General features: G+C 44.3%; 1 protein-coding gene and 1 pseudogene across 1 annotated transcript in view; one reads left to right on the top strand and one right to left on the bottom strand.

Moving 5' to 3' along the window:
- Nucleotides 1–12,767, bottom strand: part of LOC120366114 (glyceraldehyde-3-phosphate dehydrogenase pseudogene) — a 448,321-nt pseudogene that overhangs the window by 340,357 nt on the left and 95,197 nt on the right.
- RPA2 (replication protein A2) overlaps nt 1–12,767 on the top strand; it is a 29,680-nt gene that overhangs the window by 11,970 nt on the left and 4,943 nt on the right. The window contains 2 exon segments of the mRNA XM_039474131.2: nt 8,253–8,327; nt 8,849–8,965. Of these exon segments, the coding sequence (XP_039330065.1) occupies nt 8,253–8,327; nt 8,849–8,965 (192 nt within the window).

Below are 12,767 nucleotides of genomic sequence, written 5' to 3'. Positions count from 1 at the left end.
TCGGCTCACCGCAACCTCTGCCTCCTGGGTTCAGGCAATTCTCCCACCTCAGCCTCCTGAGTAGCTGGGATTACAGGCACGTGCCACCATGCCCAGCTAATTTTTTGTATTTTAGTAGAGACGGGGTTTCACCATGTTGACCAGGACGGTCTCGATCTCTTGACCTCGTGATCCACCCGCCTCGGCCTCCCAAAGTGCTGGGATTACAGGCTTGAGCCACCGCGCCTGGCCTATAAAACATTTTTAAAATCACCTGACATCTCATGTCCCAGGAAGAACTATTGTTATAACACATTTTGGTAAATACCCTTTCAGACATCTGTCTCTGCATATATGTACATACAGATGTTCATATATCTCTTTACTGTAAAAGGGATAATATGCTATGCAACTGCTAAGTAATTTGCTCTTTTCATTCAAAACTATGTTGTGTAACTGATTTTTTTTTTTTTTTTATTAGAGACACAGTGTCTTGCCATGCTGCCTAGGCTGGCCTCAAACCTGGGCTCAAGTGTTCCTTTGGCCTTAACCTCCCAAGTAGCCAATGCCACTGTGCCTGGCAAGGAACTAATTTTTATTTTTATTTTTTTGAGACTGAGTCTTGCTCTGTCATCCAGGCTGGAGTGCAGTGGCATGACCTCAGCTCATTGCAACCTCCATCTCCGGTTCGAGCGATTCTTCTGCCTCAGCCTTCTGAGTAGCTGGGATTATAGGCAGCCACCACCATGCCTGGCTAATTTTTGCATTTTTAGTAGAGACAGGGTTTCAACACATTGGCCAGGCTGGTCTTGAACTTCTAACTTCAGGTGATCTGCCCACCTCAGCTTCCCAAAGTCCTGGGATTACAGGCTGGAGCCACCACACCCAGCCAGGAAGTGATTTTTTAATGTTAGTTGTAAAGATTTACATCTATCATTTTTTTTTTAATATATTTATATATTTTCAGACAGAGTCTCACTCTGTCACCCAGGCTGGAGTACAGTGGCGCGATTTCGGCTCACTGCAACCTCTGCTTCCCTGGTTTACGGGATTCTCCTGCCTCAGCCTTCCAAGTACGTAGCTGGGACTGCAGGCACCCATCACCACACCCGGCTAATTTTTTGTATTTTTAGTAGAGACTGGGTTTCACTTTGTTAGCCAGGATGGTTTTGATCTGACCTCATGATCTGCCCACCTCGGCCTCCCAAAGTGCTGGGATTACAGGTGTGAACCACTGCACCCAGCCACATCTATCATTTTAAATGACCAACTATTCCATTGTAAGAATACATCATCCCTTACTTAACAGTAGGCCCAGTCAGGTAATAACATTTAGCTTCTTTTCAGTCATTTGCTATTATAGACAGTGTTCCAGTGAATATCTTTGCATACATTTCTTCATGATCATATTTCTTGTATATTACATATAATTATAGTTATTATTATATATCATAAAATTTAAGACAAAACCCATTATTAGAAACGGTATGGAGGGTGGGTGCTGTGGCTGACACCTGCAATTTCAACACTTTGGGAGGCCAAGTTGGATGGATCACCTGAGGTCAGGAGTTCAAGACCAGCCTGGCCAACATGGTGAAACCCTGCCTCTACTAAAAATACAAAATTAACTGAGCATGGTGGCATGCACCTATAATCCCAGCTACTCAGGAGGCCGGGTCAGGAGAATCACTTGAACCTGGGAGGCAGAGATTGCATTCCAGCCTGGGCAACAAGAGCAAAACCATCTCAATAAAATAATTATAAGATGAATTCCTAAAAGTAGGTTTTCTGGGGGGAAATACACACTTTGCATTTTTTTTTAACATCTTTAATTTTTACATTTTTTTTACTGCCTTATGTAAAGGTACCAATTTACACTTCATTCATGTAGAGAGTGCCCAGTTATTTTCCACACCCTTACAAAATTTTATAGAAATGGAATCTCACCATGTTAGCCAGGCTAGTCTCAAACACCTGGGTTCAGGCGGTCCTCCCACCTTGGCCTCCCAAAGTGTTGGGATTATAGGTGTGAGCCTCTTTGCCTGCCCTCTCTATCCTTTCTTACAATGGGTTTTGTCTTAAATTTTTGCCAGTATGAGAGTTGTTTTTAAAAATCCTCTTTTTGGCCAAGTGCGGTGGCTCATACCTATATTCTCAGTACTTTGGGGAGGCCAATGCGGGCAGATCACCAGAGGTCAGGAGTTTGAGAACAGTCTGGCCAACATGGTGAAACCCTGTCTCTCCTAAAAATACAAAAATTAGCCAGGCATGGTAGTGGGCACCTGTAGTCTCAGCTACTTGGGAGGCTGATGCATGAGAATTGCTTGAACCCTGGAGGCAGAGGTTGCAGTGAGCCAGGATCTTCACACCACTGCACTCCAGCCTGGATGACAAAGTGAGACTCCGTCTCAAAAAAAATAATTACATAAAGAAACAAAAATTAGCTGGGCATGGTGGCACGTGCCTGTGGTCCCAGCCATTCAGGGGGCTGAGGCAGAAGAATCACTTGAGCCTGGGAGGTGGATGTTTTGGTGAGCCATGATTGCGTCACTGCCCTCCAGCCTGGGCATCAGAGCGATACTATATCTCAAAAATAGTCTTTTCAGTGAAATTTTTGTCATTTTTTATGTGCAGTTCTTTGGTTTTAGCCAGATTGATTTTTTTTTTTTTTTTACTATGTTTAATGTCAATTTGTGGAGGTTTTTGTAAATTTTCTCTTTGATTCCTTTGATTCCCCTTCTCCTAAGAGTGTTTTTGTTTGCAAGAGCTTGAAAATTACCACAGTAACCTCTTAAAATTATGCGATCTGTAATTACACTTGTAATTTAGCACTTTGGGAGGCTTAGGCAGGAAGATCACTTGAGGCCAGGATTTTTTTTTTTTTTTTTTTTTTTTTTGAGACGGAGTTTCGCTCTTGTTACCCAGGCTGGAGTGCAATGGCGCGATCTTGGCTCACCGCAACCTCCGCCTCCTGGGTTCAGGCAATTCTCCTGCCTCAGCCTCCTGAGTAGCTGGGATTATAGGCACGCGCCACCATGCCCAGCTAATTTTTTTTTTTTTTTGTATTTTTAGTAGAGATGGGGTTTCACCATGTTGACCAGGTTGGTCTCGATCTCTTGACCTCGTGATCCACCCGCCTCGGCCTCCCAAAGTGCTGGGATTACAGGTTTGAGCCACCGCGCCCGGCCCGAGGCCAGGATTTTAAGACCAGCCTGGGCAGCATGGGAAGACCCTATCTCAAAAATAAATAATTTTGAAATATTAATTATGCAGTTTTTTTCTGGTTTACCTTTGAGAAGCTCTTCCTAGTCTCAAAGTATTTTTTTTTTTTTTTTAGTTAAAAAATACTTTATGGCTAACAAATCCTAATAATCAGTTATCTGAACCCTCAGCAATTCATAATGTTTTTCCTAGTGGACAAATCTTGCCTCAGTGTTGATGGCTGCTGACTGAGGAGGTTGGTAGTTGGCTGAAGGTTGACGTGGCTGTGGCAATTTCTTATTCTTTTATATTTTTTGTTTTTTTGAGACGGAGTTTCACTCTTGTTACCCAGGCTGGAGTGCAATGGCACGATCTCGGCTCACCGCAACCTCCGCCTCCTGGGTTCAGGCAATTCTCCCGCCTCAGCCTCCTGAGTAGCTCGGATTACAGGCACGCGCCACCATGCCCACCTAATTTTTTGTATTTTTAGTAGAGATGGGGTTTCACCATGTTGACCAGGACGGTCTCGATCTCTTGACCTCGTGATCCACCCGCCTTGGCCTCCCAAAGTGCTGGGATTGAGCCACCACGCCCGGCCTTTTTAAAAAAATTTTTTTAAATTTTTTATATATATTTTTTGGGCAATTTCTTAAAATTAGGCAACAAAGTTTGCCTCATTAATTGAGTCTTCTTTTCACCAAAGATTTCTCTATAGTATATATGCAATTTGATAGCATTTAACTTGCAGTAGAACTTCTTTCAAAATTGGATTCAATCTCAAACCCTGCTGCTGCTTTCTCAACTAAGCTTATAGAATATTCTAAATACCTTATTGTCATTTTAACAGTGTTCGTAGCATCTTCACTAGGAAGAGATTCCATCTCAAGAAACCTTTTTCTTTGTGCATCCATAAGAAGCAACTCCTTTGAGAGGCCAAGGCAGGCAGATAGATCATTTGAGGTCAGGAGTTTGAGACCACCCTGGCCAGCATGGTGAAACCTCATTTCTACTAAAAAATAAAAAAATTTAGCTGGCCATGGTGATGCACACCTGTAATTCCTGCTACTCGGGAAACTAAGGCAGGAGAATCACTTGAACCTGAGAGACGGAGGTTGCAGTGAGCCAAAATTGTGCCACTGCACTTAAGCCTGGGCGACGGAGACTGTCTCAAAAAGAAAAAAAAGCAACTTCTCATCCATTCAAGTTTTATCACAAAGTTACAGCAATTCAGTTACATCTTTAGGCTTCATTTTTTTTTTTTGAGACGGAGTTTCGCTCTTGTTACCCAGGCTGGAGTGCAATGGCGCGATCTTGGCTCACCGCAACCTCTGCCTCCTGGGTTCAGGCAATTCTCCTGCCTCAGCCTCCTAAGTAGCTGGGATTACAGGCACGCACCCCCATGCCCAGCTCATTTTTTGTATTTTTGGTAGAGACGGGGTTTCACCATGTTGACCAGGATGGTCTCGATCTCTTGGCCTCGTGATCCACCCGCCTCGGCCTCCCAAAGTACTGGGATTACAGGCTTGAGCCACCGCGCCCGGCCTAGGCTTCATTTTTAATTCTAGTTCTCTTGCTATTTCCACCGTATCTGCCCCAGTGAAGGTGGAGGTTGCAGTGAGCCCAGATCATGCCATTGTACTCCAGCCTGGGTGACAGAGCAAAACCTCATCTCAAAAAAAAAAAAAAAAAAAACTCCTAAGCAGCCACCCATCCTGCTTTCGGCCAGACATGACATCTCGTGCCTGAAATCTCAACACTTTGGGAGGCCAAGGCGGTTACATCACTTGAGGCCAGGAATTTGAAACCAGCCTAGCCAATATGGTAAAATCCCGTCTCTACTAAAAATGTACAAACTAGGGCCGGGCGCGGTGGCTCAAGCCTGTAATCCCAGCACTTTGGGAGGCCGAGGTGGGTGGATCACGAGGTCGAGAGATCGAGACCAACCTGGTTAACATGGTGAAACCCCGTCTCTACTAAAAATACAAAAAATTAGCTGGGCATGGTGGCGCATGCCTGTAATCCCAGCTACTCAGGAGGCTGAGGCAGGAGAATTGCCTGAACCCGGGAGGCGGAGGTTGCGGTGAGCCGAGATCGCGCCATTGCACTCCAGCCTGGGTAACAAGAGCGAAACTCCATCTCCAAAAAAAAAAAAAAAAAAAATGTACAAACTAGCTAGGCATGGTAGCGCATGGCTGTAATCCAAGCTTCTTGGGAGGCTGAGTCAGGAGAATCACTTGAACCCAGGAGGCAGAGGCTACAGTGAGCCAAGATAACGCCACTGCACTTTATCCTCTATAATAAAGCAAGACCCTGTCAAGAAAATTAATAAGTAAAATTAAAAAATAAACCTTGGCCCCGTATGGTGGCTCACACCTGTAATCCCAGCACTTTGAGAAGCCAAGGTGGGTGGAGCACCTGAGGTCAGGTGTCTGAGACCAGCCTGGTCAACGTGCTGAAGCGCTGTCTCTACTGAAAATACAAAAATGGCCGGGCATGGTGGCTCACGCCTGTAATCCCACCACTTTGAGAGGCCAAGGCGGGTGGATCATCTCATGTCAGGAGTTCGAGACCAGCCTGACCAACATGATGAAACCCTGTCTCAAAAAAAAAAAAAAAATACAAAAATACAAAAATTAGCTGGGTGTGGTGGTGGGCACCTGTAATCCCAGCTACTCACAACGCTGATACAGGAGAATCACTGAACCCAGGAGGCAGAGGTGGCAGTGAGCTGAGATTACCCTACTGCACTCCAGCCTAGGCAACAGAGCTAGACTGTCTCAAAAATAAATAAATAAAATGAAATCTCATTGTGATTTTAATTGTCATTTCCCTAATAACTTATAGGGTAAATGTCTTTTTTTCATTTTAATTTCAACTTTTTTTTTTTTTTGAGGTGGAGTCTTGCTCTGTTGCCCAGGCTGGAGTGCAGTGGTGTGATCTTGGCTCACTGCAACCTTCAGCTCCTGGGTTCAAACAATTCTCCTCCCTCAGCCTCCTGAGTAGCTGTGATTCCAGACGCCTGCCACCACACCTGGGTAATTTTTGTATTTTTAGTAAAGATGGGGTTTGACCACATTGGCCAGGCTGGTCTTGAACTCCTGACCTCAGGTGAGCCAATGCGCCTGGCCATGGGAATAAAATTTTATTTGTCCTATTAATTCACCTATGTAAAATAATAAATAGGTGATGTGAAATTAAAAAAAAAAAAAAGTTGCCCTCAGGTGATGGAATTTGCAGTCCTTTTTTTTGCTTTTTGTTTTTGAGCTAGTCTTTGTCATCAAGGCTAGACTGCAGTGGCATGATCTTGGCTCACTGCAACCTCTGCCACCCAGGTTCCAATTCTGCCGTCTCTGCCTCACAAGTAGCTGGGATTACAGGCATATACCACCACACCTGGCCTTTTTTTTTTTTTTTTTTTTTTTTGAGATGGTGTCTCGCTCTGTCACCAAGACATGAGTACAATGGTGTGGTGTCAGCTTACTGCAACCTCCACCTCCCACGTTGAAGGGATTCTCTGGCCTTAGCCTCCCAAGTAGCTGGGACTACAGGTGTGCACCACCACACCTGGCTAATTTTCGTATTTTTAGTAGAGACGGGGTTTCCCTTTGTTGGCCAGGCTTGTCTTGAACTCCTGACCTCGTGATCCACCTGCCTTGGCCTCCCAAAGTACTGGAGTTATAGGTGTGAGCTACTACGCCCAGCCATTGTTTTATATTACTAATAGAGGCAGGTTTCACCATGTGGGGCAGGCTGATCTCAAACTACTAACCTCAAGTGACTTGCCCGCCTTGACCTCCCAAAGTGCTAGGATTACAAGCATGAGCCACCACACCTGGCCAGAGTTATTTTTAAACATATATTTTCTAGTTTTTGTGTGTTTATTTTTAGAGACAAGTTCTCGCTATGTTGCCCAGGCTGGTTTCAGACTCCTGAGCTCAAGGGATCTTCCTGCCTTGGCCTCCTAAAATGCTACAATAACAAGTGTGAGCCCCCATGCCCGGGTATATTTTCAAATTTTTTATTTATTTTTATTTTTTTAAAGAGACGAAGTTTCACCATGTTGGCCAGGATGGTCTCAATCTCTTGGCTTCGTGATCCACCCTCCTCGGCCTCCCAAAGTACTGGGATTACAGGCATGAACCACTGTGCCCAACCCTAAAATTTTTTAAGTAAAATATTTTATGTAGTCAGAAAAGAACTTTAAAAACCAGTTAATGTATTTTTCTTAAAATAATGTGTGCATATTGTAGGTAACTGAAAAAGAAATATTAGATTGTTTGCAGTTATCCTGGTCAGCCTTTATAAGGTTTTGTATGTATTGTCCCAAATGAAAAATCAGTTTTTTTCCATGTCATGATTTGTTTTTCCACACAATACATAGAATTCTATGTTATTATTTGCAACAGTGTGGAGTATCCTTATATATATAAATGTGACTTTATGTTGGATATTTAGGTTGTTTTAAAATTTTTAGTATTCCGAACTATACTATGATAAATCTAAATCTTAATGCATGTTCTTAATTAGTTCTTTAAATTCCTATAAGTAGAATTGCTTTGTCAATAACTATATCCACCAAAAAATTATGTGCCTGCTGGGCGTGGTGGCAAACACCTGTAATCCCAACACTTTGGGAGGCTGAGGTTTGGTGGCAAGCACCTGTGATCCCAGCTACTCGGGAAGCTGAGGCAGGAGAATCACTTGAACCCTGCCTTGGGAGTTGGAGGTTGCAGCGGGTGAGATCATACTGCTGCACTCCAGCTTGGGTGACAGATCGAGACTCTCTCTCTTAAAAAAAAAGAGAAAAGAAAGAAAATTGTGTGCCTAAGAGCTTGAAAGACAGCGTCATAATTGTTTGCCTATTTATGATGTGCTACAGAACTTTGAAAGGTATTCTTATTGTAATTCCTGATTTTCCAAAGAGTAAGTTGTAAAAGGCAGGGCAGACTACTTAATGCCATTTTAACTCTTCTACTTTATAACTTTCTCTTTCTATGCATAATTTAGGAATGTTAAAGAGGCTTTCACCAGCATCACTAAAACCCTAATGACATGTTTGTATTTTATGTTAGGACACCAGCAGTGAAAACACTGTGGTTCCTCCAGAAACATATGTGAAAGTGGCAGGCCACCTGAGATCTTTTCAGGTAAGGTCTGAATTAAATAGTAAAGTGTTTTTTCATGAAGCAGTTTCTAGATTCATGTCATGGCTTTGGATAGTTAAAATATTTAAGTCTCCATGTTTAATGGGAAGTTCTTTATTTCTTGTCTTCTTCAAAAGAAAATAAAAGGGTTTTGTTTTTGTTTTTACCTTAACATGAAACTAACAAAATGGTAAAGGAAGAACAGAATGTCCTTCTACAGTTGCCATCTGTGGCATCCATTACAAGTTGGAGAAAGGAGAATACTAGATTCAGAGTTGGGAGTCTAGATTTTGCTCGGTTATGCAAGCTTGGGAAAATTACTAATGTCCCTTAGCTCTTAGTTTTAGTTTTTTTCCTCCTCATGTTTGACTGTATTTAGATTATCTCTGAGTTAAAATTTTAAGTAAGATTTTTCTCATATTGGTGAAATATTAATATTATAACCAAGAAAAGAGCCACAATGTTGACCCGAAATGAAAGTACGCTCATCATTTATTCATATTCTTCTCTTCATTTTAAAATAGAACAAAAAGAGCCTGGTAGCCTTTAAGATTATGCCCCTGGAAGATATGAATGAGTTCACTGCACATATTCTAGAAGTGATCAATGCACACATGATACTAAGCAAAGGCAGTAGCCAGGTGAGTAGCCTCACTTCCCAGCTTTTTCTCTTCCCTGGAAGAACATAGGCTACTTTTGTGCTCCAGCTTTGATTTCCCTGACATTTTGAAGGTTGAGCCAGAGAAAGGCATCATGAAATCCTCAGAACACTTTCTCCATTAGCTTTGTCATTGTATTTCACTCCAGATGAAACCCTCATGTTTCTCTCAGAATTGTGAGTTCCTCTGACTCCACTGGCCTGGACAGCTGAGGCCTGTGACAACCCTCAGGTGTAGACATGTACTTATAGGCTGAGCTCTGAGCTCCAGGATTGTCAGTGCATATTCAGAGAGCAGCCCCCTTCAAGATGGCATTTTTCGGCCGGGCATGGTGGCTCATGCCTGTAATCCAAGCACTTTGGAGGCCAAGGGGGGCAGATTATCTGAGGTCGGGAGTTCAAGACCAGCCTGACCAACATGGTGAAACGCCGTCTTGAAAAAAAAAAAACAAAAAAGATAGCATTTTGCTGCTTTCCTTCCAACTTGTTGACTAAAAAGGAAAAATTATGTACCATTATTTTTTCCCTGAAATTATATTTCTTGGTTTCTATTGAAATTTCTCCGTAGTGTTTTCTGCTGTGTGAATTGACTTTGGCAAGTCCCATCTAGGACAACGCAAAAGATTTGTTGACTCATATTAGAAAGCTGTCAGGGCCAGGGGTGGTGGTTCATGCCTGAAATCCCAGCACTGTGGGAGGCTGGTGCAGGAGCATCACTTGAGCCCAGTTTGAGACAATACCCTGGGCAACATAGGGAGACCCTGTCTCAAAAAAAAAAAAAAAAAAAGGCCGGGCGCTGGTGGCTCAAGCCTGTAATCCCAGCACTTTGGGAGGCCGAGGCGGGTGGATCATGAGGTCGAGAGATCGAGACCGTCCTGGTCAACGTGGTGAAACCCCATCTCTACTAAAAATACAAAAAATTAGCTGGGCATGGTGGTGCGTGCCTGTAGTCCCAGCTACTCAGGAGGCTGAGGCAGGAGAATTGCTTGAACCCAGGAGGCGGAGGTTGTGGTGAGCCAAGATCGTGCCATTGCACTCCAGTCTGGGTAACAAGAGCGACACTCTGTCTCAAAAAAAAAAAAAAACAAAGAACTGTCCAGGCGCTGTGGCTCACGCCTGTATTCCCAGCACTTTGGGAGGCTGAGGTGGGTGGATCACCTGAGGCAGGAGTTCAAGACCAGCCCGGCCAACATGGTGAAACCCCATCTTTACCAAAAATACAAAAATTAGCTGGGCATGGTGGTGGATGCCTGTTATCTCAGCTGCTTGGGAGGCTGAGGCAGGAAAATCGCTTGAACCCAGGAGGCGGAGGTTGCACGGAGCCGAGATCCCACCATTGCACTCCAGCCTGGGAGACAAGAACAAGACTTGATCTCAAAGAAATAAAAAGAAACCGCATTGAGGCTGCTGTTCCGAGAACAGAGTATGAGGCACCAGAAATGGCCACAGAAATAATTCAGGGAGATGATTCTTGGGATAAGAAGGGATGGGTTCCCACGTATTTTGAAGGTAGAGCTAACAAGAGTTATTGGTGGATTCGATATTAGAAATAAAGAAAAGGGAGGATTCAAAACTGAGTCCTTGGAGGATAAAACCCAGAGGTCTGTTTTAGAGTCACCAAGTAGGAGATGCCAGTTGGATATGCCAGTGAAGCAGAGAGTGGACAATGGATCTTAAAGCTGGACTCAAGGAAGAGGCCAGGGATAGAGATAGAACGTTGGGAGTCATCATTGTGTAGCTGATATGTAGAGCCCTAAATATGATGAGATAACTAGGGACTTAGGAGGGCAGAGACCTGAATTCAGGGCCACACTACACACTACCCTTTTTTTTTTTTTTTTTTTTTGAGACGGAGTTTCGCTCTTGTTACCCACGCTGGAGTGCAATGGCGCGATCTTGGCTCACCACAACCTCCGCCTCCTGAGTTCAGGCTATTCTCCTGCCTCAGCCTCCTGAGTAGCTGGGATTATACACACGCGCCACCATGCCCAGCTAATTTTTTGTATTTTTAGTAGAGACGGGGTTTCACCATGTTGACCAGGATGGTCTCGATCTCTTGACCTCGTGATCCACCCGCCTCGGCCTCCCAAAGTGCTGGGATTACAGGCTTGAGCCACCGCGCCCGGCCTCACACTACCCTTTAGAAGTCTAGAAGCAGAATAGGAACCAATGCAAGGCAAATCCGTGCCTGGTTGGGCAGAAGGAAAACTAGGAGACAGGATTTTGTGAATATTCTGGAAGGAGGGTTTCAAGAACTAGAGAGTAGAGATAGACTACAGAATGCTGCCTGAAGTCAAGGAAGACTGTGAAAGAGATCTGCTGTTGGATCTTCAAAAGAGACTAAGAGGATGGAGAGGTGAAGTAAGCTGAAGAGAATAGAATGGGTACAAAGTTCAGAGTGTATCCTTTATTACTATACTTCGTAACATATTTCTGTATGTGTCAAATATTATATGATAAAAATGGGTGAAAAGTGAGAATGGGCCAGGCACGGTGGCCCATGCCTATAATTGCAGCACTTTGATCACCCAAGGCTGGAGCACCACATCAGGCCGAGTTCAGCACCAGCCCTGACACCACAGTGAGACCCTGCACAAATGTTTGTGTCTCCACAATTTTTTTTTTTTTTAAGTCGGGGTTTCACCATGTTGGTCAGGCTGGTCTTGAACTCCTGACCTCAGGTGATCCACCTGCCTTGGCCTCCAAAGTGCTTGGGTTACAGGTGTGAGCCACCATGCCCGGCCTCTACACAACTATTTAAAAATTAGCTGGGCATGGTGGTATGCACCTGTAGTCTCAGTTATGAAAAGGGCTAAAGATTGATACTTTCAATTGATTGATTTTTTTTTGTTGTAGAGATGGTGGCTCATGTCTACTGAGGCTGGTTTTGAACTCCTGGGTTCAAGTGATCCTCCTACCTCAGCCTCCCAAAGTGCTGGGATTACAGGCATGGCCCACCCTGCCTGGTGGACTGTAGGCTTTTAATAAGCATTTGTTGAACAAGTGAATCTCCTGACTAGACAGGATTTCTCCTCATGAGCTTTCACAGTGCTCTCAGTCTACTGTGGGTAGTTAAACCTATTTGGTCCTCTGCTGTTTTTGATTCAAGTTCGGTAGATGAAGCACTGACGGCACATGCTGTCCACCAAGCACTGTGCGACAATGGAAGGACTTGCGTGGGAAAGTGACGCGCAGCGTGACGGGGCCGTGCAAGTGCTGTGAGGCGAGAAGAAAGAAAATGGCTTCAGTCGGTTTGGGGGATGTCAGGCAAGGCTTTACAAGGCAGTGGCAATTGAGTTGGATTTAGAAGGAAGAGAGGAGTGTTTACCAGGTAGGTGAGGGGAAGAGCATGCCAGACAGGGAACAACATGTTCAGATCAGCGGCATGTTTGAGGACGGCAAGAAGTCCAAGTGCAGCTGGGGAGTAAAGCGTGTTCTGAGGGAGTGGTCAAGAGTCATATACAGATGAACAGCCAGGAGTTTTCCACTTCCCACAGGCAGAGGGAGCTGCTTGAAAGCTTTAAGTAGAGGAGTGGCCAGACTAGAGGAGGTTATGACTCATGGCAATGGGAGGGTTGATGGGAGTGGGAGAGGCCAGAGGCTCAGGTACCACCCAGGAGACCAGGGGTAATGGGGATCAACTTGAGCTACACTGTCAAGTGATAGGCTGTGGCGACAGATTGAGGAAAGTGAGTAAATGACGGCTGAGGTCTTTGGGATTGCGTTTGGTTTTACTGAGATGGAATATAAGAGGGCAAGCAGGTTTAGGGAGGAAAGTAATGAAT

The sequence above is a fragment of the Saimiri boliviensis genome, chromosome 11, assembly GCF_048565385.1.
Source record: "Saimiri boliviensis isolate mSaiBol1 chromosome 11, mSaiBol1.pri, whole genome shotgun sequence".
Classification (NCBI taxonomy): Eukaryota; Metazoa; Chordata; class Mammalia; order Primates; family Cebidae; genus Saimiri; species Saimiri boliviensis.
The sequence above is the reverse complement of the archived record's forward strand: the minus strand, read 5'-3'. Positions and strand labels throughout refer to the sequence as shown.